The sequence below is a fragment of the Solenopsis invicta genome, chromosome 1 (genome assembly GCF_016802725.1).
Source record: "Solenopsis invicta isolate M01_SB chromosome 1, UNIL_Sinv_3.0, whole genome shotgun sequence".
Classification (NCBI taxonomy): domain Eukaryota; kingdom Metazoa; phylum Arthropoda; class Insecta; order Hymenoptera; family Formicidae; genus Solenopsis; species Solenopsis invicta.
Genome location: NC_052664.1, coordinates 32,457,488 through 32,483,178, shown reverse-complemented (window position 1 = coordinate 32,483,178; position 25,691 = coordinate 32,457,488). Strand labels below are relative to the sequence as shown.

At 36.3% G+C, this 25,691-nt stretch overlaps 4 protein-coding genes across 22 annotated transcripts in view; 3 read left to right on the top strand and 1 right to left on the bottom strand.

The window, feature by feature from the left end:
* Nucleotides 1–503: 503 nt before the first annotated feature.
* LOC105198665 (DNA repair protein XRCC4) lies at nucleotides 504–1,776 on the bottom strand. The gene is made up of 2 exons (XM_026134400.2): nucleotides 1,551–1,776; nucleotides 504–1,371 (listed from the first exon to the last, which is right to left on the bottom strand). The coding sequence occupies exons 1-2, from the start codon at nucleotides 1,680–1,682 to the stop codon at nucleotides 610–612; spliced, it is 894 nt and encodes a 297-aa protein (XP_025990185.2). The 5' UTR covers nucleotides 1,683–1,776; the 3' UTR covers nucleotides 504–609.
* Nucleotides 1,777–2,352: 576 nt separating this feature from the next.
* LOC105198662 (peroxynitrite isomerase THAP4) lies at nucleotides 2,353–3,914 on the top strand. Its single transcript, XM_011165466.3, has 4 exons — nucleotides 2,353–2,560; nucleotides 2,637–2,745; nucleotides 2,832–3,334; nucleotides 3,694–3,914. Exons 3-4 carry the CDS (start codon nucleotides 2,954–2,956, stop codon nucleotides 3,817–3,819), a joined length of 507 nt encoding a protein of 168 aa, XP_011163768.1. The 5' UTR covers nucleotides 2,353–2,560; nucleotides 2,637–2,745; nucleotides 2,832–2,953; the 3' UTR covers nucleotides 3,820–3,914.
* On the top strand, nucleotides 3,847–6,496 carry LOC105198664 (peroxynitrite isomerase THAP4). 2 transcript variants are annotated; one of them, XM_039453551.1, is made up of 3 exons: nucleotides 3,847–4,048; nucleotides 4,132–4,880; nucleotides 4,976–6,496. In XM_039453551.1, exons 2-3 carry the CDS (start codon nucleotides 4,482–4,484, stop codon nucleotides 5,090–5,092), a joined length of 516 nt encoding a protein of 171 aa, XP_039309485.1. In that variant the 5' UTR covers nucleotides 3,847–4,048; nucleotides 4,132–4,481; the 3' UTR covers nucleotides 5,093–6,496. The 2 variants fall into 2 exon arrangements, 1 of the variants encoding a protein (XP_039309485.1); XR_005575563.1 differs by lacking the exon at nucleotides 3,847–4,048 and having other exon boundaries at nucleotides 4,146–4,880; nucleotides 4,976–5,252; nucleotides 6,158–6,496.
* Nucleotides 6,497–6,831: 335 nt separating this feature from the next.
* The window catches only part of LOC105198658 (AMP deaminase 2), a 41,758-nt gene continuing 22,898 nt past the window's right edge, over nucleotides 6,832–25,691 (top strand). For 2 of the 18 annotated variants that reach the window (XM_039453435.1, XM_039453430.1), the window contains exons 1-5: nucleotides 6,832–7,449; nucleotides 7,750–8,106; nucleotides 8,194–8,256; nucleotides 18,423–18,562; nucleotides 22,170–22,307. In XM_039453435.1, coding sequence (XP_039309369.1) covers nucleotides 8,024–8,106; nucleotides 8,194–8,256; nucleotides 18,423–18,562; nucleotides 22,170–22,307 — 424 coding nt within the window. In that variant the 5' untranslated portion in view covers nucleotides 6,832–7,449; nucleotides 7,750–8,023. Of the gene's footprint in view, nucleotides 7,450–7,749; nucleotides 8,107–8,193; nucleotides 8,257–9,277; nucleotides 9,441–10,160; nucleotides 13,784–14,708; nucleotides 14,867–15,588; nucleotides 16,170–16,435; nucleotides 16,453–18,422; nucleotides 18,563–19,776; nucleotides 21,322–22,152; nucleotides 22,308–25,691 lie in introns of those variants that run through there. The other 16 variants (XM_011165465.3, XM_011165464.3, XM_011165463.3 and 13 more) reach the window with 16 other exon arrangements.

Here is a 25,691-nt window from a genome sequence, read left to right as displayed (position 1 = left end):
AAATTGTACAATTTTAAAAATCCTCAATCTCTTTCCCGATCCTTGAAAATCTTTTGTGTAATTGTTATAATTTAAACATTAAAGAAGCAAATTAATTCATTATTTTATACAATCGTTTTAATTGTATTAAATATAGAATTCACAAAACACTGGTTAAATACCATACTCCATAATTCTTTCATCAAAATACTTTATTAACATAATCATTTGTGTACTTCATTGTTTTATAAAAAATACTTTTATCATCAAAATATATAATACATTATATATTAAATAGTAATATTTGGTTACAATATACATAAAATAAAAATAATTGCTTTCATATATAAAAAGTGCAATTAAATTTCATTATATATGTTATTATTGATTATCAATATATTATTGCATAATAGATTTATTGTAATATAATTCCCATTAGACTAGAACATATTTCATTTAAGTACAGAATTGATCTATAAATCGAATATGTACACTAGTAATTTTTCGTATAAATATTTTTTTTATAAAAAAAACAATTCTATAAACAATTTCCAAATATTCATTGTCAAAATATGTTGCAAAAAATTGCATAATTTTAATGTAAGGAAGTAAATATACTATACTTTGTTATTAAGAAAATATATCCTCTTCAGATTCTTCTGAGCTATTAGGAGCTTGCCTGAGTTTTACTATGTCACGCCCCGTGTGTTGTAAAGCTAAATTGCCTTTGCTTGTCGAAGGTTCAGGACTCGTATCTTCACTAGAAGAAAAATTCATACGTCTCTTAAGGTTTTTCTTACTACTCTTTGGTTTAACTTTCTGTTCACTTTCATAATCCATTTCGTCTTTCCTCGTCTTAGAAGATTTAGTGTAATGTATTTTCTCACTCTCTATGTCCGATCTCTCACTTTCTTCATCAGTAGTTTTATCGTATACTGACTTTGTTGTTTTTTTAGTATTATCTAAAGCCTGTTGAAGCTCCCTGATCTTTTTCTTCTTTGTATTCAGAAGTAAAAGAAATTTCATGTAAAGATCTTCCTCCATTTTATTCTTTACATTTATCATCTTTTCTATATCCGCACTAAGTTTTGTATTAGCTTCGTTCAGGTCATTGTTCTCGCTTTCCAGTGCCAATGCTCGCTCTTGAAACTTTTGATAAAGTTCTAATGACTGTTTTAAAGTGTCAGAAAGAATTAATACGTTTGAAAGAGAGTGCACTATAATTTCTCCACGAGTAAGGATATTTTCTTGTTTCCACGTGAATGTATCGTCTTGCAAGAAAAATTGTATGTCAGCATTTTTGCCAGAGAACGCATGTTTCGTTTTCTCCATATACGTTTCAAAGGATTCATCCAAGTGATTTAGGAAGTAGTTGGCATTCTCTACACGCATCTGAAACATAAAAATAATTATCGATAGATGATATTTATTGATATGATTTGTCAATAATAATATTTATATTTATCAGTGACATTTCAGTTTTATAATAAATATAAATCGCTAAATTATTCATGCTTCTTAAATTTTATCATATATTGTAAACATAAAATAATTATTAGTCAGTTATATACCTCGCCACTTAGCGGTACCGTGCTCGATCTCAACACCATTATTTTGAAACACGTATCCTCCCATTCTGCATACAGTGTGAAATCGCTCTTGTCGACTTGATTCACCAGCTGACTTACGCTCACGTTGATCATGGTGTTTCTTTTGGGTAATCCAGAAAAGGTGCGAGGCAAAGGAGAAAAGTTACAGAAAACATTTGATATATGCAATCATCCGAGGAAGATTTTGTCAACTTATTGGATCAAATATATAAAACTCTCGTCGAAGGAAAATACATTTTAACGTAAGATAAAAGAAAAGAGCTCTGTCATTTAGGTTTATAAAATATGTTATGTACTATAATAAATTAAAATACTATTGTGTATGATGTGCGCGAGCACATTATAGGTTAGCAGCGTGATGTATCATCTAATCATTGCGATCAGATGAAAAGTTTGTTCTATTTAGCTGAACTTCTTGCACAGTTTATCTTTTCTCTTTTTTTTCTTTCAGGTGAAAAGAAAGAGAACAAGAGCAGACCAAAAAGTTTAATTTAAAAGAACTGATTAAAAAAAACATGCATGCACATGTGCAAACATATGCAGACTGAAGAATTTTTTTGAAAATTTTTTTAAAAATTCAAACAAACGATACGTTAATTAGTATTCAAACAATAAAACCTAAGATTATATCCTGTTTTCTCGACTTATATTAACTATTAGTAATTAACTATTTAAATTCTCATTAGAAATTTATAGTGATTTAAAAATGAAATCGTCAAAAAGAAAAATTAATAAATTTTTGTTTCTTGTCAGTGAAATATATGTTTAATTAAAAACGCGAAAATTAAATAAATCCAACAAGAGACGAAAAGATCGAGAGAATATATTTTTAAAACCTAAAACTGTTTTCAAATCTGTTCGTCATTTCCGGTAAATACTCGCCGGATAAAATGAAAACTCATGATATAGCAGTGTGTATTATAATATTTATAGTATGTCCTTGTACTGGGACAAATAATCTTTAAAACATTGTAAGTTATTTCTGATCTTGCCAACGCATATATCTCTACAATTTGAAGAATTAATAAAACTAGATCTATTTTGCAGATCAAACTAGAGTGAGAAAAGAATTCTATAGTTGATCAGAATCACTTGTTTTGGAGTACTTATCAGCTGTTTGGTGTATAAAAGATATAGTTTGCTTGACAAGATGAGAGTAATATATTTTATTAGTGTCATCAAGAATTTAATTTATAAGACATGTTATCAATATCTTATTAATTGTAATTACATGATTTGCAGGTTATATTTTGTTGAAATTTTCGACTTGAAGTTGGAATCGAAAGATACACTTACAATAGGATATAAGTCTCATCTAATTCATACATTTGCTTAATATATTCAGAATATATAAAATAAGAAAAATGGAACGTATACCATTACACAAAGCACTAGAATCATTGGCTTGGCTAGAGGGAACATGGAAAACAGAGACTCAAGGGAATGGAAAATATCCCACTATCAAAGATTTTAGCTATTACGAGGAACTAAGCTTCACATCCCTAGGGCAACCCATGTTCAATTACACTGCCCAAAGCTTTTCCAACTCGGATTTAAAGAAGCCGATGCATCGAGAAATGGGCTTTCTGAGAGTGAACCCAGAAACTAATCAAGCAACACTTATCTCGGCGCATAACTTTGGTTTAACAACCATTGAATATGGTCAGATAGTTGACAAAGCTATCCACTTAAACAGTAGTGATATAACTACAATAAAGGGAGCAAAAGCGCCCCATGTAACACAGGTACAATGTCCAGCAAACAAAAATTAATTGAAATGGATAGAAATGAATTTATTTTCAATTTCGCGCTTTAGATTTTTCGAATCCATTGGAATCCAAAAATAATAGGTATAATATAGACTCGAATACAACAAGATGAATAGTTCATTTTGTATTTCAATTCATTAAAATCCAAAAATATTCTGGGACTTTAAAGCACAAACTGGCTTAAATTAAAATAAATTAAAATAAAATAAATTGCTATTTTCAATTTATTTAAATTGCTTTTTGTTTGCTGAATTTTATCAACACTGTAATTGACATTTGTATAAACAGCAGTTTTAATTAGACGTTTAAAATTTATGTTTTTAATTTCATGGCAGATACGCAGAGAATTTAAGTTTTATGATGATTGTTTGGAATATGTGCTTTACATGGCAACGTCGAATACTCCAGTGCTGACCGAGCACTTGAGGGCGAAGTACATAAAAGTGGACAAAGAGACATAAAAGAACGTGAAAAGCAAATGAAGTTTTTATTTCACAGATGTTTGATTAATTTTGTAAATGCTTATGCGAGAGTGAATAAAAGCTTTAGAACAGTAGAAAATGCACAGACCAAATAGATTATTCGTTATTTGATAATCCATTGTGATTATATGAGTATCCGTGCGCAAGTTGCATGACGAACGCATCATTAGTAACATCAGAAATTCCACAAAATTGCGGTTGAAAATTGGTCAGTGTTCATTATGTAATAGCTTGAGATCTGTTTGTAACTGCGTACTATTATGTTTTCTGCACTATATATATGCACTGCAGGTACATACATATAATCAAGCATAGGAGAGAAAAAGAGGCAAGATGAAAATTGTACAAACGTTGAAAAGAACAGATCTCCTCTATTTAATAATACATGAAGCGTTTTTTCCCCGATTGGCGATCGCGATTTCCGTTGCGAGAATGATTCGATAATATCACAGAACGTTATGTGGTAACGTATAGTTTCGTATAATAAATGAGAGAGTCTTGAAGGCGGTGCAAAGGTATAAAATACTGCGTTGGGGAAATCTCACGCTGCAATCTCAGTATAAGATACGGCAGCTAAACGTGTAGATACGTAAACGTAATCGGGAGTTTTATTAGATTTGCTAGCTACAACAGCCGCAAAGATGCTGATGAAGATCCTGCCGTTGCACGAGCTGTTACACGTGCTGGCCTGGTTGGAGGGAACGTGGGTAACGGATGAGCTCGCGGAGGGCACCTACCCGACCATCAAGCCCTTCAACTATTACGATCAGATAAACATAACGTCGATCGGTCAGCCGTTATTAAACTACGTTGCGCAGAGTTGGCATCCGGAAACGGGGATACCGCTGCATCGAGAGACGGGTTTCCTGCAGATCTTACCAGGAACCAACAAGATCGTTCTTAGCCTCATTGATAACATAGGATTGTTTACGGTCGAGCAGGGTGATTTGGCGAACGACGGCAGCGGTATCGTTGACTTGAGAAGCACTAACATACTGACGACAGACGCGTCTGTACCGCATTTTCCGACTTTAACGGAGGTACGATCACATTTTCAACGCAAAACTCACAAGTTAATAATTTATGTAAGTGAACAATTATTCAATAACGTGTTATATTTTTCTTTCTACGACAGACGCGTCGGGTGTACCAACGCAACGGCGACAACTTGGAGCTCGTCTTTTACATGGCGACGTCGAAGACACCCGAGTTGGTGGAACATTTGCGTGCAAAGTATAAAAAAGTGGCATAAAGATTCGCGAAGGATATGTGTATGTGTGTGTACACAGTACAAGAAGACATGAAGAGCAGGAAAGAATCTTTAAATCTATGAGTTATCACTCTTCATCCTTTTTGTAATCATTTAAATAGAAAGCAGAAACATCCTACATTCTCTCGAAAAATATATAAATGTAATTAATAAATAGCAGCATAGACTCCGTTTATTAATGCAGCGTAGTGGTTTATATATATATATATATATATATATATATAAATCACTACGCTGCATATATATACACACACAGGGTGTTTCAGAAATAGTTGGCCAAACTTTCACTCATTGTAAGGATAAAAAAAAGTTATATAAACATGGGTTCGAAAATGTTTTCTTTCCAAGTTATAAACATTTTTTGATTTTACAGAAATTGCTGGAAATAATTTCCTTTCGCATCAATACATGCTTTGCATTGACGTCGCATGGATTGTCGAAAACGTTCAAAAAATTTTTGGAGTATTTCGTATTTTTTCACACAGCAATAATACTATTTCAAAGTACAGTAGCAACAGAAGTATCATACATGAGAGTCTTAAGATGCCCCCATAAGTAAAAATTCAAAGGGTTTAAATCGGGAAAACGTGCAAGTCAAGCAATGGGTCCTCCTTTACCAATTCATGTATTGATGTAATTATTATTCAGGAACTCTCGAGCAATGCGGTTGAAATGTGCTAGAGCTCCATCATGCATAAACCAAATTTGATTGCGTATCTGTAGTGGAATGTCTTCTAATAATATAGGGAGTTGCGTTTCCAAAAATTGTCTGTAGTTGTTATTATTAAGTGTAGGTGAAAAAAATCGGTCAAAAAAAAAATTTCGGAAGGAAATCATTTCCAACAATTTTTGTAAAGTCAATAAAAAAATGTTTATAACTTGGAAAGGAAGCATTTTCAAACCTATGTTTATATAACTTTTTTTCATTCTTACAATGAATGGAATATGCTCTTAAAGTTTGGCCAACTATTTCTAAAACACCCTGTATATATATATATATATATACACACATAGTTATACGCCTACTCTTATTTCGCTTTTATCAAGGTGAATCAACTAACTGGAAGGTTGCGGGTCGGGGCATACGATAGCTAGGAGAAAATTTGCGACTGGCACGCGACGTGACCGCATAGAGAACTGCGCCACAGATTGCATCCTTAAGTGTATCCTTTCACGCTCGATCAATGAAATTTAGTATATTTCGTCGCTAACTATCGCAATATATGTGACTTTTATCGATTACGATACTCTGTGATATTGCGATTGACGTCGGAGTTACGCATCGGAGTAGCCAACATTTCTTGATTACTATTATTATTTCATTCGCCTTATTGTATCTTTGTAAAATGGAATTAATTGAAGTAAAGAAACAAAAAATAAAAACTAGTATTCTAGTTTTTATAATATTTTAACAACTTTTTATGACATTTATTAAATGATGCGATAATGCAATCATCGATAAATTTTTATTTAACTTTTAGTACATATATAATATTAAGAAGAGCGAAAGCATTATTCTAACCCAGCATTATTTCTCTTAAGAACAAGTGTTTCAATAAAATTAGCTGTAACTGATGATACTGCAAAATAGTAACCGAATAATAATATTTAAAATAGTTTAATCATTATTTTTGCGAGGTTTGTTTTTTTTTCAAAATGAAGGTCTTCACGTTTATTACCTTAATTGAGAAAGTGTTTCCATAAATTGACTACTATAATAGTAACTGTAAGGGTCAACTGATTAAAATAAAATATACTTTAACTTGAAGAGAAAAAATCTCGCAAAAATAAAGATTAGTAGTTAAATATTTTTTTTTAGTTCTTTCTTCATATATTTCATAATTATTTCATTTACGATGATACAAGCTCGGTTTTCACAATAGCTGCGAAAAATCGCGACTGACACAGATCTGAGATGATAATCGTGCGGACCCCCACGCATGTCGTAACATCATGAAATTCAAGTTAAACTGCTGTTTAGTCGAGTTAAGCCGCAGCCAAGTCGCACGAATTCGCTCGGCATAAAGGGGGTAGAGGAAACGTAACACCTGCGTGTTTACCCGCTGAAACAGTCCCGACCTGCCACGGCGGACTCGACGCCGACGATTCGACCGCGACAGTTGCTCGCCGCGTCGGCATGACGAAGGGTCGTTTCCTCGATCCCTGAGGGCTCGGCTACCGAATATTTCGCGCCTATCGTGTGCATCGGTACGGTCGTCGCGACTATCTCAGTGCGAATAATTCAGGATGACTCGAGTGTTCTCGTGACATTCGAGTTTTCTTATCTTAATAATTTCCATTTGATTTTCAAGCTTATTTGATCATTTTTCAAGTCAAAAGTAAGTATCGCACGTTTAAATCATCACGTGGATTCTTTAATTCCTTTCTGTTTTTTCTTCGTATTCCTGTAGTTTTTCCTGTGGTTTTTTTCTTTCTTTCAAATTGTTTACAATTCTCTTCAAATAATGTTCGCTTTTACGCTTCAAATATTCTACGTTCTCCAACAATATTCATTCTTTTTTTTTAATAGTATATTCTTCCTTTTAAAAACTGATTTACATTTCTACATTTCTTCTCAAAACTTTACTCTTTATTTTATAGACTTCATATTTCTTTCGGAGAAATTTACATATTTTCAGATTTGTCGCTGGAAAACTGAAAAATCGAAGATCCCTAGAAGTCCATTCGTTTCGATCACAATTTGCACTAATCTCTTCACATCTGTTTTTTAAAGATGCTCAAAGATTACTCGAAGCACAATTATCGACGCCGCAAGGTTCTATTTTTTTCGAATCGCATCATTACGCGCGAACTTGAGTTTCCGTCGCGCGAAGCGATTTAAATCGATTGTGCGTCGATCGTCTCGATCGGTCTCGATGTACGCGATCGTCCTTCGACTTTTTTGATTTTTGAATGGCGTGCAGCATGGCCCCGCTGTACGATGGCCACGACTACTACAAGAGGATGTTCGAGCTTCAGGAGAAGCTGCGGAAGAGGCAAGTACATCAACCTCCTCACGGAATAGTCGCGCGAACGCGCGACTCGCCCAGATACGATTGTCGATAACGTCGCGATTTTTTCAGCGAAGAGGAGAGAATACGATTGGAGGAACGATTCAATGTGCTCATGCGAGATTCTCGTAACAGGTGAGTGAGTTTCCGCCCGTTCGAAATCCGAAAACTGCAATTTCCAATATCGCCTTGATAAATTTCAATTTGAAATAGAGTCCAAGATCAATGTGATATTTTGTGATAATTATAGTGAAGTTATAGCGCGAACCGTCGTGAAGCGATTAGGAAAAAAACAATGATGATAAAGATGAAAGTGGAGAGACTATTGAAATTTTTTCATTTTTCGACGAATTTCTTTATTTTCGAAGAACAGCAACAAAGTTGTTTTTATATGTTTCAATAATATAAAAAAGAAAAAAATGTATTATTGACAAATCTGCTTCATCTGGAAACTATATCTTTCGAAGCTTTAAACATGTTTCTCAATTTGAAAATGCGAATGCTAGAATGAGTCATTCTAACGTTTCTTAGCGCAGCAACGATGTAGACAAATTACCTGAGATGCTCGATATCGATCCAGTGGCAGCCCGGTTTTACGGAATGTCACGATCAATAACTCCGCGAGCGCAATCCCATTCCCGTCGACATATCTTCGCAATGCCGCGATGCCGCGATGCCGCGATGCCGCGATACCGCTGATGACGCGAATTCCACTCTCTCGCTGTTTACGCGACTCGTGTCTGGTCGAGACATCCAAGGGTTTCATCGATCGCGTACATAGGATAAAAATGTTTGCCTATTTTATGCCGCACGATAGTGCGCGTTCTCCGTTTTTAAAAGCGTTGACTATGTATTGTCGCGGAAACCTCGGCAATCTTGCGCCACCGAGGTCACGAAGGTGACCTGCTCGATCGTGAAGGAGTCGTATTAACTCCTTAATCGATCGCTTGACTCTTTGCCTGTGCGTACTTTTACGAAAGAAGATGAATCCATATTAAGTATCTAATATAAATTTTAATTACGATTTACAATATTTTATATCCGTAGAATTAACGATATTTTAAATATGAATAAGTGCATAGAAAAATTTTTTACAATTAATCAATTCTTGGAGCGCGTAAATTTAGTATATTTGATGATTGTTTTTTTATTATAGACACGATGTTTGTATAAATCGATTGCGCATGAGATACATACAATATCTGGAGGAGCAGCGCACAAGAGACGAGAGAAATCACAAGCTTCTCGCAGCGTTGGACAGAGTTATGAATAAGCTTGCGCTGATAAGCGCGAAAAAAGACAGGCTCAATGTTCTCAGGGTGAGTGTTGATTATTTTTAACGGGACATCTTTAATTATATTATGTGGAGAAATTGCTTTATTAATTGCGTTATTTGTCATAACGTATATTATATATGAAGTTTACGAAAAATGTATTTAATAATTGATATAAAAATATCATTAAGCATCAAGATGCATTTTGATCGAAAAATGACATTTCAGCTTCTTATTTTTTGTTTATTCACGTATCAGTTTAATATTCAACTTATTATATTTGTTATAGTGAAGTAAAAATAAATTGTTGAAAAGTAAAGAGTTATAACTGACAGTTTTTATCGTTTTTTAGATTAATTTACTAATTAATACAAAATACAGAACATATTTTCGTTATTCAAAGAATATTTCAAGAAATTCTTTTTACAAGTTATTCATATTTATATGAAATTATATCAATCTCTCTATATATTTTTCTTCTCTGAAATAAATGCTGAGATAAAGGTTGAAAATAGAAAGAAAAAATAATTTTCTTGATTATCATATTTACAATGCGTCCCAGTTCTTTAAGACAATTATATCAAAAACACAATTCAAATCCTAGATTTATGTTTCCCATATATCACGCTTGACTTTTGTAGTGCGTGTACGTCACACAATGAGCTATATGATATATATGTAATTGCGAGCAAATGACTCTATTGTCTTACCTACGTCGCGTCGGTTTGTTCTACCTAACGAGCGAGAATGTTGGCCTCTTTCCAGAAACAGTACGAGGCTTATCTACTTCGCGCTTACGCGAATCATCGGCCACCAGGTAGCGTCACCGGGGACAGTGGTATCGCTAGCCAGAATGAGGATAAATACACGAAGAAAACTGTTGCGACGGCACATTCCGATTTAGCATCTGCGGAAACGAGAAGTGTTTCGTCACCGCGAGTACATCAGCCGCGGGCGCCTGATCAGCCAAGGTCTATCTTCGCATCCAAGATCAGACCGCACGACCAGACCGTAGATCCGTTAATCAATCCTCCTCCGCCAGCAGGCGCGACCTTCGATGTCGATCATCGCCAAACGAGTGTTTTACGCGGACCACATATTTATGGCTCTGTTCCGAATATCCAATATCCGCAGATGATATCTTGCAATTACAATGGAAGCGCACCACGCAGTCTTCAGCATATTCCGGACATTCGTGTTTCGTACGCGGAAGCGCCAGTTTTTCCAATGGCGCCTTCGGACAATACGCAGCCACATGCTGTTCCCGCTAACCGATTCTTCAGGGAGCAAGCCGCGTCTGGTCTCTCGGCTGCAACCGCGCAGTTTCCCGCAGGGGATACCGCGCGATACACAGAGACGTCGCGGAACGTCCACGTTCCACGCCAATTCGATCCCTCGAACTTACTTCAGTATCACGACGCGAATATACTGCTTCCTGATCCGCGATTGCGGATAAGAGAATACGATTCGTCCTACGACGATGCGGTCGCGAGAGCGACTTTGGTGACCGGAAAATCGAGCACGTACCGTGCGGGACCCGACGTGAATGTCGCTAATCAGATTGGTTCGCTGCCGGGATACATAGACCATATCTTGGCGAATTCGCAGAGGTCTGACGATGAAGGATCCGCTCGTTCCATCACCAGCGATGACCTGGATGGTCTGATAAGGCGCAACGAACGTTTGCTGTGGGAGAACGCGACGACGGCGGCGGCGGCGGATGTGAAAACTCCGCGTCGATCGCCGACCGCCTTGGGAATGGATAACGTTAATCTAGACGAGAATGGCAAGACGGCGATATTGGAAAATGAACTGGACCGATATATCAGCAACATTCGGAAGCTCCATCGGGAGCACGGCGTGCAGAGCTTGGACGAGCTGGATCACGAGCAGAACACTAGCGGCGATCTATTGAACGTCTCTTTGTCGGAGGATGCTCTGGAACTGTCGACCGAAGAGAAGAAAGGGGCGAGAAAGGAGCGGTTGCCTCAGGAAATGAATAAGATTTTAGCATTGGCTAACGATCTTGCATCCAGGACCGCGAATCTAAAGGAGGTTGCGCGAGATTCAGCCGGGCAAAACGGTAGAGTTGAGGTGAGTCCTACGGAAGTTGAAGATGGAATTAAATATCGCGAGATTGCAAAAAATGACGCGTCGGAGTTTGAAGGAACACGCAAGGCTGAAGAACGTGCGATATCGCCACGAAACGAAATTAGAGAAGACGTTGCGATACCCTCGGCAAAATTACAAGAGCTGCGCGGAGACACGGAAATTGCGAAAGAGACCTGGAATAATAACTTGGTAGCCGATTCAGCTGAGCCGCGACAGCGCGATCGACAAGTATCTGGAGGTATTACGAGTAAGGACAACGCGAACGAGGGAATAGTCACGAGTGATTACGGTCCGAGAAATGCGTCGAATGAGCGTGGTGAATTCGATCAACTCGATGTTGCAACTGGTCAAGAATCGGATATCGAGGGTCTGTTGGATGCTGTCGAGGAGTTGGCGCCATGGGATCTTGCGAGTATGCAGAAAAAAGTTCGCGAGTTACGTTTGGACGATTCTGACGAAGACCGAGAAGCGAGAAAAAATGTTCAAGATACGGTGGATAAGGTCAGTGAGGAAATTGCAAGCGAATCGCACGATTTACCACAATTCATCGAGCAAAGCGGTGTGGATGGCCAAGTGGAGAACGCGCCTTCTCCACAGGAAACGCTTTCTCGTTCGACAATAGAAATGAAACAATCGGATACAAGCGAGATAAGCGAGACTGAGAGACAAAATGAAACACATGGACCTATCAAGGACGTTCAAAGCGTACCCTCTGAAATTTCAAGTCAACATTTGGCCGATGAATCGAAGATTACGTCGCAGCCAGACAAAGAGCTTGGTCAACCGGGAGAAAGTGACGAAATAAAACAGGATAACGACGAGATGGCAGAGCTTCGAGCTGACGATCAATTTGAGGGCGTAAAAGATGGTGAGTACAGTGCTGAACGAGGATACGTTGAGGATCCGAGTCAACAGGCGCAGCAGTACGAGCAAGATCCAAATCAACAATATTACGATCCAAATATTCCGTACGAGGCTGGTAACGAGGAATACGAAGGATACGCTGATCAAGGATATGCTCAAGAGAGACAAGAATATGTCGAGTACGTGGACGGCCAATACGAGCAGTACCCCGAAGATCCCAATAATCAGCAATACCAACACTATCCTGACGCGCAATACGAGCAGGATCCGAATCAAGCGTACGATTATAGCGGCTATAATGCCAGTCAGGGATACAGAGATCCTAATCAACAATATGATACCAATCAAGGATACGAGAATAATTCTGATAATCAAGCGTACAATTATACCGAGCAAGTTCCTTATGACCCCAATCAGTATGATAACGCGTACGAACAAGAATATCAGGAGGAACAGCGCAATCCCGACGACGGCACCGAGGGTCGCGCAAAGGAACCGGAACCGGAACCGGAACCGGAACCGGAAACGGAACACGAAGCTTCGCAGAGACAAGCGGATTCGAAATCGGAACACGAGTCGAACGGAGATGGGGATAAATCGCAACAGGCGAACGCCATTAATGGGGCGAGTCAGTCGAAAAAGAAGAAGGATGTGATCAAGTCCCTGCTGGATTCCGACACGGACACGACGATCGAGAGAAATGTTTCGAACACGGAGAGTGATTTCGATTTCAATTAAGATAGAAACGCGACGCGCCGAGAAGACATTGAACTTGTTACGGATGAAGAAAAAAATACGATAATGAGAGCTCGTTAAATAAATGAGATCCTGCGACAGCGTCTTTAAATGCTGACATAAATGCAGTCGGCGATAAAAAGAGATGGATGTAAACAATGATTGTGATATTTTGGTTGAAACGTGCGATGAGAGAAAATAACACGCAGTTAGGTAGGAACAGGTGGACATAAACTATATAGCAAACGCGAGACAAATGTGTGATCCGAGAACGAACGCGACTGAATCTTGGATGAATGTCAAAAACGGACTTTACGTTCAGTTTATTCGCGAGAAATATCACCTCGGATATGGACAGTGAATGTAATTTTAATTACAGTTTTAATTAGAGCTAACGAGTCGTAGCAAACGTTAGGATGTTAATTAATTTCATCAGAATTTCGCTTGTTACCGTAAATATCATATTTACATTATGTAGACGTAGAATAAAGTGGTGAAACAAGATGCGAGTGAAAATGTACGTTATTTCGTGGACGTTTACCTGTTTTCAAATATGTAGGTTGCGACTGGTTGCGACGTATTTGAAGTAGATTAATTAATTGTATACGTCTGTAAATGCAAAATTTAAATTTAAATTAATTAAATTATAAAAATATATGACACATTATAAAAATTGATTATAAAGATATTGAGTTTGAGTTGAAAAAAAACATGTCGAGAAAAAAATTTGCGTAAGCAAGAAAATGCTAATTATTTCTAGATCAGCTACCTCTGATTTAAAGTAACAATAGCCTAGTTTAGCATCCAGTCGTCCAATTGCGATTCATTTCGAAGTGACCTGTATTTAAGGAAGGTTTACATCGAATTGATCTTACTGTTAGTAAGATTAGTAAGAGTGGTAGAATGAAAATAAAATGTCAGATAATCCGTTTACACCAAAGAAATTTCACTCCAGAGTGAATCGGAATTGAATGGCTGGATGTAAACTAGGCCAATGCCGACCGAAATATTGAAACAGGAGAAAATATGTTAGATTTTTAAAAGAGCTTGAGTCTTCGTGAAAAGAGGAAGAAATTCAAAATCGGAATTAGATTTTCCGTTTCATTTTCTCATCTAAAATACGTATTGCGCAATACATGTAATAAGTTCATAAATGATGGATGTACCGACAAATATATCGCGTATTTAATAATAATAATCATCAATCAACATATCACGTGACGCATAATAATCAAGCGCGATCGGCAGATGATGCACTCTCTCGTTTAACAACATATCTTTTCGCTTATCATTTCAAGACCGAGTTAGAGGAACTGGTTAAAGTTCGTTCATTAGCGAGTACATTAGCACCCAAGCTTTTTTAATTATAATCTTCAATCTCGCGCTCGTGCGAATATTTTATGCATATGGTGTATTGTACGTAAGAACCGCGGCGAGGTCTCGGTCCCTCGTCCCTCGTCCAGCCGCCAGCGTCCTGTATATAATTGGTGCAGCTACGACGGTATATGCGGCGGTCAGTCGCACGGTATGGATTTTCACGGGATCGACGGGAACGAGGAACGAGTCTGCGCCGGCCGGAACGTCGCGGTTCGCAGCTGTGTCGCGCCTCTTCGACCAATCACGCTCAGTGCCACGCGCGTCACACCACGGGCGCGGTGCTGTAGGTGTTGTAGGAGTCGCTGGTCGCTGCTGAGAGTGCCGAGTGCTGACTGTGCTGAAGAGATCCGAGATCGTTTCGTCGCGAGTGTGTTCTGAGAAAGGTAGGTACCCACTTCTCCTCTCTCTATCTCGCTTTCTCTTTTTCCCTTGGAATTATCGAGTCTTATTACTCTGCGGAAGTGCGGAACGCGACGCGTTGTCACTGTTGTCAGGCGACTCGTCAAATCCGTCATCGTGGTGCAATTATACGACCGGGCGAATTGGGTGAAAGGAACTATAGTGAGAAAGAGAACGAGAGATAGACAAGTATACGCATGTATGTATAATAAAAGAAATGTTGGTGCTAGTGCTAACGAAAACAGAGTTTTATGAAATTTCATCGTTAAATTAGGAATTGTTAGGTTGTGTCACATTGAATTCCGCATTGTGGAATTTATTCTTACACACAAGTAGATCTAGTCTGATTAAATTCAAGTCTTTAGCTAGAAAGAACAGATAAAAAAAAAAAAAAATGTCGGTAACACGTAGCTTTATTTTTTTCTATCGAGAGGGTTACAGTTCATTCAGTGTTAACCGCCGATTTCCATTACATTTGTATTTTTTGATTACGTGTTATTACAATTGCAATAGAAACGGCAACGCTCCGTATTCATTCACGCCTTAATACGCGAATTTATGCATATATCGGAGCGCGCATCTCCCATATATGCGCGATAAGCGTCTAAATTCACGTGTCGGGGCATTATAGTGACAGTAGTGACCCCCTGCGTACGTCACTCCGATATATCATGGGCCGTGCGTTGTGCGTCGTGCGTCAGACTCCACGGCCACGACAACGCACAAAGCGTTGAAAGCGTGTTTACTAGGCGTGTGGCGCAACTAAAGTGTGCGCCGGCGGCCGGAGGAGGTCGACGTGTGACGATCGTGCTTCCAATATTGGAATACTCGTACGATTGCGTACGATAGCGTCGGCCGGAGAAGCGGCCACGTTCGCTCCGAGCTCTCGCGACTCTCGCGACTCTCGCGACTCTCGCGAGTCGTCAGGGAGTCGTTCCGCGTTCCTCCTGGCTCAACGTGGCTGAACATTGCCGCGTTTCATTCCGTCGTCGCGCGACCGCACCGGCCCTCGAGCAACTTCATTTCTGTCAATCGAGGGGTTCGAAGCGCGAAGCTTCGTCGCCGGACCGGACACCGAACACCGGACACCGAACACCGGACACCGGACGGCGTGTATACGCGCTGTGATTGGTCAAGCGTGCGCGCCGCCTCGCGATTCGCTTATCTTCTCATCGCGTCCGCACTATACCATACCATACCATACGCCTGACCGGCGCGGCGAGCGGCGACCGGCTCGACGGCAGTGGTGATTCCATCTGGACTATCGGGTGCGCGATTCATGTCCCAGTAAGCATAAAATCATTACTATTATGTTATTATAACGATATTTAGTAACATGCAATGTTATCAAATATTTTATGTTGTGTACAACATCAATATGAACAAGCTTTGGCCATGACTTGGAGATAACGTTTTCAAAACATTTCAGCAATTTGTTTTGAAAAAAAGTCATGTGTCAAATCATCTTTTTTAAAACCTTTACAATATTTTATTAAAACGTATAAATTTAATGTTTCTTGCTTACTGGGGTTTGTTGGTTCTCCTCTTCGCAGAAAACGAACGTGTTAACGTAAGTGAGAGATGGATATGGAAGCTATGAATTACAACTCTGTGGTACGATGCGAGTGCCAGGTGTGATAATGAATCAATTTCGCGTTTACCACATGGAAAATTCTTGCGGCGAATCATTAGCGTATCAATTGATCGACTGACACGACCCACACGTGTGCTCTTTCTCCCGTAAAAGTCTCTAATGATCGGAGAGTTTGTATAAGAAAAGAACAGCGTGCACGTTTATCGGTTTTGACCTCTTTAAATTTATATTTCTTGATGCTTAATAGCCATACATAATACATTTTATTGTATCTATACGGAGAGCGAAGCATTATGTAAACATATCCTCGCATAACTTTTTTTTATTTTATTTTAAAAGGTTTTGTGCATACTCATATTTTAGAATTAGCTATTAATATATATTAACCTACGATTCAAAATATTATTTATTTTTACGCGCATTGAATAGTAAATTTAAAAAATTATCCCCAATTTTGATGTTAAATAATTGAAAAGATAAATAAATAATTATATTAAAATGCAGGGCATAGTAATAATCTAAGCAAAGTAATAATCTAATCAATTATGTAAGTTAAAGATAATTATTTTATTATTTTGCAAGAATTGCTGACGATTTTAGATACTTTAACAGATTGTTGAAACCACATAATATAAAAATTTGTTAGTTACGAATGAAATGAAAAATTATTCTTAGATATAAACGTCTCCGACTTATGAGTCAGCACATGAAATATTTAACTGATACTCGCGTAAATAAGGCAAGTTTTTAAATTTAGCGTTTGAGTAAGAATCGCATTATGCAACTTTGCTCGGTTAGAAACTGCATTTGCGCATAATGCAGTTGATCATTCGATGAATTAACAATCTCGTTTATACATTACAAATTGATTACAAGATTGCATGATTACGTTATATAAAAAATACACTCAGAAGAAAATATGTTAATTGTCTTCGGTATATTAATAAGCAAACTACATCACACTTTCAATTTTTTACATACATATAGTTAAACCGCAAGTAGAAGTCATATGACAAAATATTGCTTTCAAAACAATTCTATGAGATTTCACGCTAATTACATTAATTACGACGCGATTGATTTCTGTTTAAACGAATGCGACTCTTAATTGGCAGTTAAAGCGAGTTGTACATTTAAACTTGATAGAATATCGAATCTGTTACAGAGATGCGCGATAAAACTAGTCGGAATTAATATCAATATGCGAGTTAGATTGCAATATATTTTCTTAATTTTGTTTGGTATTTATTTGCAGTAAATAAATCAATGATTTATTTTCCTTCTTTTTCCAATAATTTTCTATTATTAATTACAAATTGACATATTTTCCATTGTTAATTATATATGATCTACACATTTATATGTAATTAATAATATGTAATAGTATTTGATAGTTCAATAATTGGACAATAAAATAATAATAATTAAACTTTTGTGTTTGGAAGTGCTATAAAGATTGATATCGCAATGTAGTTTTATTTTTTTTATAATTAGTCTTTCTTATCACGAGATAAGGATTTTTATGCCATCTCTCGATAAGAACAGGTTTTTTGATAATAGAGGGGGGAGATTAGAATACAATATTGCAATACTATTTGATCATTGTGTAAAATTACTAATAACATTCTTAATATTTTATATGTCACCATAATTATTGATTTGTATAACATTTAATTATAATAAAATTAGCAACGATCATAAAGGGATGTCGAAAAAAAAAAACTTCTAAAAAAATATATTTTATTTCTAAGAAGTCGTATTTTTTTTTAATCATATTGTAGATAATTACACGTTACATATATATCTTCTTGCATCGAGTATATGACCTTGTAAACGCCTGCGCGCTGCGAGAGCTTATCGAGAAATCCGTGGTTGATAATGCAGCCACGTCAACGCGGCGAATAATTAAATAAAGCGAGCACTCAAGGTGACGAACGCATTTGCAGAATTATGGAGGACGTTATGGCTATGAACGGCGTGAAAGAGGTGAATGGTGATACGGACAGAATTTACTACGAATTGGACGGCGAGGGTGACGCTGACAGTTCGACAACACCGAGTCATAACGTGGATCATCATCGCGATCGTGAGTACCATCAATTATTATTTTATGATGTAGCTAGTTCTAATCAATTAACTGTACAAAACGCGAGTAGCGTTACATTGAGAGAAAAAAAGGTTTGCTATAATTTATAGTCATTTTTGACGCCAACTATATATTCATAATGGTTTTTAATTATGTAAATTATAGCTGTTAGTTATTATTACTACTAAACAAATTTTTTAAAAATAATTATAAGTTTCCACTATGTTCACTATGTTTAACTGTGATTGTATTTACTACGTAAAAACATGGTCATTTTTACTATTCATATCTTAATGTTTTTATATAATAATATTAAAAATTATAATTTATAGTAAAATTTTTTCACTAGTGATATAAAACGATAAACGTAATGTTATGTTTACTAACATTATAACAGTAATAATTATAGAAATAGAACCATAATTATTTTATTATTCAATTGTAGTAGAAATACCGAACATTTTTCTCTCGGTGTACATCATGCAATCATAATTACAAAGTAACATAATAAGAACAATTTTTAAGTAACAAAAGTTGTCAGAAAGTTATTTTATGACTGACGTTTATCCGTTGAGTCGGAGTTATCCTTTAACTTCTGGAGTAGTATTTAATTTAAAAAATATAACGTTAGTTTTTGACGAATATTTATTCGTTTTATCAAAGCTGTTATAAAAGCATAAGGTTGTATACTTTAATTATTTTTTAAAGAATATTTATTTATGTATATCGAAAAAAGAAGTGATATTTTTTGACTTTTTGAATAATGATGGCTTTCAAATCATAGGGATAAAATCATTCTCCAACCACTTTGGAATCTTTTTCTTAGCGAAGCTTTAACTACTGTATTTTTCCTCAATTTCGCTCTTTAAATGACTGAAATCATTTTCTGCAATAACATTGCAATACAAGGATGAAACGTATTGTTTTGTATTAAAAGAAAAAATATAAATAATTGCAATTACTATAATTTATAATGATGTTCGATACCAATTATATACTTATAGTTGTTTTAATCATGCAAATTACAATTATAATGACTACGTAAATAGTAAACAAATGTTGAGAAAATAGTTACATTTATTACAATTGTGATTGCATTTATTACAGAGAAATATTTATTTTATTTTTGGTATCTGTATCTTGATTATATTAATATTTGAAATTATGAATTATTATTGCCATAATTTATAGTAAAATTGTTTCATACTTGATAAACACAAATTATTATGGGACTAATAACTGAAAATGAAGCTTTAACCATAATTATTTTACCGTGCAATTATAGCCACAAAATACCAAACTTCTCTCAGTGCTGTGCATTATAGTAGTTACGACTCACACATAGCTGCAACGTTTTATTTGGCCGCACGAAAAGCGAAGTTAATTAAAGTTCGCGAGAGGGATGAAAATCGATATGAATTATACGCGTTAGCCGCAAAAGGAAGACGAATGCCTCTGAGATTTTGTATCAGTCGAAACTCGCCGATTCTCGTGGTGCTAGGTACAAGAACACTCTGAGAGAAAAGTGCTTGGTATATTCATGATTATAATTGCATGGTAAAATAATTATTCAAAATTGCATTTTTATTACCGCTGCAATGTTAGTAATAATAACACAGTATATTACGTTGACAAGAAAAAAATGCTTGCCATTACAGTAATTTAAATATAGCTAGTATAAAAAGTGCCATAACTATGAATTATAATTATGGTAATTGCATCCATTTTTTTCTCTTATTGTCAGTGTAATACACTATACATTATTATTGCATTATTAATATTGTAGAGCAATAATGACTATACGAATGAATCTCTTAACTAGAATTATTTTACGATACAATTACAGTCACAAATACCAAACATTCTTCTCTCAATGTGCTATCTAAAAAATAGTAAATAATTAATCGAGAAGAAAACCAAAAGAGAAATTTTTAATGATGAGCACATATCGACGAAAATGTGAAATTTTTTTAATTAAAATTATTTTTCGATGCTTCAGTATTGTAGCTGTCGTTTACTCTCTAACATTTATCATTTATAACGACTTGAAGCGCGCTTTACGTCATTTACCGAACGGTTAACTCCAATTATGACGGATTCTCGAGTGGCTCGAAGAATTATTCGCGTAGTGAAAACTCGCGTTTTATTTATTTATTTATTTATTTTCTAGAAATGTCTAGATTACCGAAGAGTTTTAGACGCGATTGATTAAGACGAAGAGCCCGTGTTAATGGAACGTACGAAAATTTGAGAAATTGGCAAGCGGCCTGAGACGGCCTCTCTGCAGACTCTCGAATATATTTTGGCCGTCGTCACAATGGTGCCGTCGCGCGATGTTCGTCTCGTCTCGTCTCGTCTCGTCTCGTCAGTGCGAGGCGAGGCTTTCGAAACGTGAATAGAGGGCAAGAGTTTAGCAGAAGTAAACCGCGATTCGGCCGTCACGGTAGTTTCGCGATGCTCCTCGTCGAGTCGCGTTATGCACAGTCATAAATCGCGAGATAAAGTGGTATTACGTGAAATTCTGAAAGTTTCTGGGAAAGCTTGCTTCCTGCAATAATCGCACAGCCATTTCGAAGGTCGATGTTAATGGTGAATCCTGAGAGTGACGTATGTAAAGTTTGAAAAATTCTGCGAATATAACTCCGGAGACGATTGCACAACCGAGTCGAATTCCGGCAATAATTGGCCAACGCTGAAGATCCGCTCGTTCAAATCTTGTACATTTTCCAATTTCGATCTAAATCGATCTATTGAGTTAGGTGAGTCGTAAATAATCTTTCTCACAGATAACAAGTTCTTATTTTCTTCCGAAACCTCATTCAAACTTGAAACTTGATTCGAGACAAATAACTTTAATTACGTAATCCTCGAAATAATTCTAAAAATTAATTATTAACAAGATTGAGTTATTTATGAAAAAAAAAAGAAATATCAAGCTCTCATTCAGATAAAAAAAAAGTTAGAACTGAATTTAATAATTTCTCTGCGATTTTTTAAAATTATAACAACATAATTATAATATAAAAATATTAAGATGACATTTGTTGAATTTTTTTCAAATTTAATTTAATCAATTAAATTTCCGTTATATTTCGAAAATAAAAAAAAACCAAGTTTTTTTAAGCTAAACTATTTTCGTAACAAATATTTATACAATTCGCTCGTCGACGCCAAATATCCGTAAACCGGTGCTCTCGTCGTGTTTCGCGTTTGTAATTCAATCGGGAAATACGCGAATTCGTTTGTCGCTTCTGAATTCGCACATTCGAAATTGTTTTGGCGTTCCTCATTGTTTCTCGTTCACTTCTATCGTGTCCTTCGTGCGCGGAGTTGGCACGTTTGATAAGCACGATGATTAGCACGTTATTTAACGCGACTGTCTGTGACGTAACTAGAAGCGTGCCGCGACGTCGCGCTTAACGGTCACTTCGCCAGCTTTTAGTTCAATTCCTATCTCTCGCGAACAATCACGGAATTTTTTTTTTTTTTCAAGTCACGGAGACGCGGTGTTTCAAAAAATTCAATCGCTGGCCTCCTAGAGAATCTCTTATTATCAAGAAAAACGAGCTAATAAATTTTCTTCGGTATAGTGCTGTTATTATTTAAGCTGTGTCGAGGATCGCGCGATCTCGAGGCGACCTGGGAAAAATGTCGATCAGGGGTGTGACCACTTCGGAGAATGAAACGTTCCTTGGTTCCATGCGCCTGTCGAATTTTCTGATCGATCTGGATGAATTTTACGAAGGTAATAAGCGAGCACGAGGGCTCGTTTATCTGTCGGTTTGTGCTGCAGAGCGATATTGCTTGACCGCTTGACGTCGCGTCGGAGTCGACGTAATGGACAAAACGCATTTCTGTCGACGTCACTTTACCGCGAAACTGTCCCAGATAACGACATTTCTGCGTCGCGGAAGGATTATTCCGTGTAACGTGTTGTGAATAACAATGATGACGAATCTGTGTTCGCTAGAGTCATTAGCGTTTCTCATCTGTCAATAACATAACTAATAGTCGAGTCTCTGTAGTACCCACGTACTAGTATCCTCTTGTGAAATATATACTTAACGTCGGATTATCGTGATAATAAAACCAGCGTATTGAGAGAATTGCAAGTTTTTATGATCTTTTTGATCTTTTCGAAATTTGTCGACCGTGAATCATGTCGCTTATCTTCCTAAAGTGCATCTGAAGCAATCTTTTCGTTAAAAAGAAAAAAAAACCTATATACATATGCGGAACGTTAAAAACAAAACGATTCAGCATTCATATGATAGATAATACACACTATACCGAGTAAAAGAATCTTAGTGTTTATAGGTCGAAAGCTCGATCGTTTCTGAAATATCAATATTTTTGTACGTTATTATCGCGAATGATTTACTGGCTTTTACGTGTCGCATGCGACACGTTTACCTCAGAGATATCATTTTATACTTGTTGTTTACCGAGTGTTAAACAAAGATAAAATGATTATCTGGGTGCGACGTTTTTAAACGCAATCTACAAGTGTTTATAAATCGCATTTTGTATGTCTCAATTCAATTTTCATAACAAAAGATTTCACCGGTAATCAGTCAGTTGTTATCAGTCAGTAATTAAGAATCCATTATTTGATGATTACACAATTATAAAGTATCATGCTGAAAGCGTCATGCAAATCCATTATTTCTCGATTACTCTAATCAAGAAATGCTTCTGTTGCACGAGGCACGAGGTCTTTACGCCGAAAAATTACCTCTTATACCCCGTTTCCAAATCTTCACCAACGTAAGAAAAACTCTGTAAGAAAATGCCAAGCATGTATGGAAATAGAAGGAAGACATGTGGAACACCTTCAGTAAATATAGCCAGTAAGTCATTCAAGATGTTAACATAGAAAAATGTTTATGTCTCAGAAACAGTTGAGTCTTCGATCAACGTTTCATTAAGGTTTTTTTACTTAGTATGCTGTGTATTATCTACCATATAAATGCTAAATGGTTTTTTTAACAGCCTGTATAAATTATATTCAAGATATAAGTTATTGCTAGTATATAAGTCGTAGATGTTACTTTAATTGGGAGGAAACACTCTTCTGACGTTATATAAGCAATTATTCCGGTAGAATTATGATTGGACTCATTTTATCATTGGGGTAACGTGTTGGAACGATGTAATTTTCTCTCTCTTGTGAATTTCGAGTAATTTCTATATATTTACGATCAAGGCCGAAATATGAGTCGGTTCATTTGCTATTATACCTAATTTATATGCAATTATAATACGTAATAGGTTAATATTAGGTTAAAATTTTTATTTTATATATACCTTTTAAGAAAAATATTCGTTTTTAAAATATTCGTTTAAAAAAAAAAAATCTTCATTTTCTTTTAAATTCTGTATAAAAAGCATGAATTAATTAAACAAGTTTTAATTCTCGTTTTTACGTTTCAATATTTTAGAATTTTTTTCAGATTTTTATCAGAATAAGCTTACAATTTAAAAGTTTCATTGTCGACAAGTTTGACGGCGAAAATAAAAAATATTTTAACTGCAAGGCTATTTTAATAAATTTAAATATATTTACCTTTTATACAAATACTTTGATGTAAATTTTCATCGTATTGTTTACAAGTTGTAATTTTATATCTGTCTAAAAGAATATTGACAAAAGGGCGGAGAAATTAATTATACAACCGCAATAAAGTAAACTCATGTAAATTGTAAACTTATCTATAATCTCGCTCCGAATCCTTTGATTCCGGAATCGTTGCAGTAAACTTTGGCGATGCGACAAGGACAGTTTTTCACGGCCTAAGTGTTAACGACGTGTGCCAAGGTGTAATGTCAAAAATACTAACGCCAGCTTATTTTTGTTCCGTGGCGCGAGTATTACTACGCGGGTGTCCTATGTATGAACCCAGGACAGGAAAGTGTCGACGGTCTCGATTGAAAAAAGATCGGGACGTGCTTTGCGGAGATTCACGGTAACCGTGCCAAGGAGGTGCGGTATTGATCCCTTCCGCGGCTACGTCCTACGTCTACGCTATGCCACTCGTTTTGGCACGCGCTAGTCGCGGCTGCGGCTGCGGCCGGTCGCCAGGAATTGAATCACGCAAATTCACGCGATTGCCGTAAATAGACGTAACCGTGCTGTTCGATCGCGCTCGTTGGCGCTTCAAGGAAATTTCCGCAGCTCTCAAAAACGGTTGCACCATATCGCCGATATTAGCTGACACGTTGAACATTCATGAAAGTTATCATCATCGGAGAGACAGAGAAAGAGAGAGAGAAGAGGGGAAGAGGGAACCGTTTTCGTTGAGATAATTAAATTTTTACGTCGTTGTATGTCAAAATTATCTTTTGATAGTTTGACAAATTACATTACATTAATCTTTCCGGCGGTAACGTATTTTGTGTTGCTGAAATTTTACGAGTACTTTGTGCTACAATAAAAACAAAGTGCACGATTAACTCAATTTTCGCATAGATAATTGCCTTACGTGATTACTTACTTGACACTTTTACTCACCGTCGCAAATCACGCGAAATCTTATTCTTTATTATGAATTTTCACTGAACTTTATTTTAATATAATTTTGTTATTTGGAAATTAAAATTAAAGAAAAATTAGTTGCAGAATATTTAAAATTACACGTATTTAAATTTAAAAAAATAAAATGGCAATAGATATTTTCGATAAAGAAAAGTTAATTCCGCGTTAGTTAAAACATTTATAAATATAATGAAACGTGCGTATTCAAAAACACTTTTTACAAAAATCACTATAGCCACATATTCAAAATGTTCTCCTTATTGTCGCATGTGTCGCGTAACACTAAATTTGCGACACAATTTATTTCATTACCTTCAAGCCTGTCGTCACAAAATTGTTCGCGATGAGTTTCAATGAAGCTTTTACAATCCATGTATAATTAGTTCGTGATATGTAACGTAAACACTTGTAGAGAGTCTTTTAAACACAGTTTCGTGATAAACTTGACCGATAATCATTATCATAGTGCATGTGATAGCAAATCTGTTTTGATAGAATAATAAATTCTGTTATCCACTTAATTCACTTTGTTTCAACGTTGCAAGTGAGTTATATTTCACTTTATTTGCATTATTTCTCAAACGTAACACAAAT

What these genes read in the sequence shown, in the direction of transcription:
- LOC105198662 (XM_011165466.3), top strand. Translation starts at nt 2,954, where the DNA reads ATGGAACGTATACCATTACACAAAGCACTAGAATCATTGGCTTGGCTA. An exon ending in AAGCGCCCCATGTAACACAG is followed by an intron (nt 3,335 to 3,693) that starts GTACAATGTCCA and finishes ATTTCATGGCAG; the next exon opens with ATACGCAGAGAATTTAAGTT.
- LOC105198665 (XM_026134400.2), bottom strand. Translation starts at nt 1,682, where the DNA reads ATGATCAACGTGAGCGTAAGTCAGCTGGTGAATCAAGTCGACAAGAGC. An exon ending in CGGTACCGCTAAGTGGCGAG is followed by an intron (nt 1,372 to 1,550) that starts GTATATAACTGA and finishes TTTATGTTTCAG; the next exon opens with ATGCGTGTAGAGAATGCCAA.
- LOC105198664 (XM_039453551.1), top strand. Translation starts at nt 4,482, where the DNA reads ATGCTGATGAAGATCCTGCCGTTGCACGAGCTGTTACACGTGCTGGCC. An exon ending in ATTTTCCGACTTTAACGGAG is followed by an intron (nt 4,881 to 4,975) that starts GTACGATCACAT and finishes TTTCTACGACAG; the next exon opens with ACGCGTCGGGTGTACCAACG.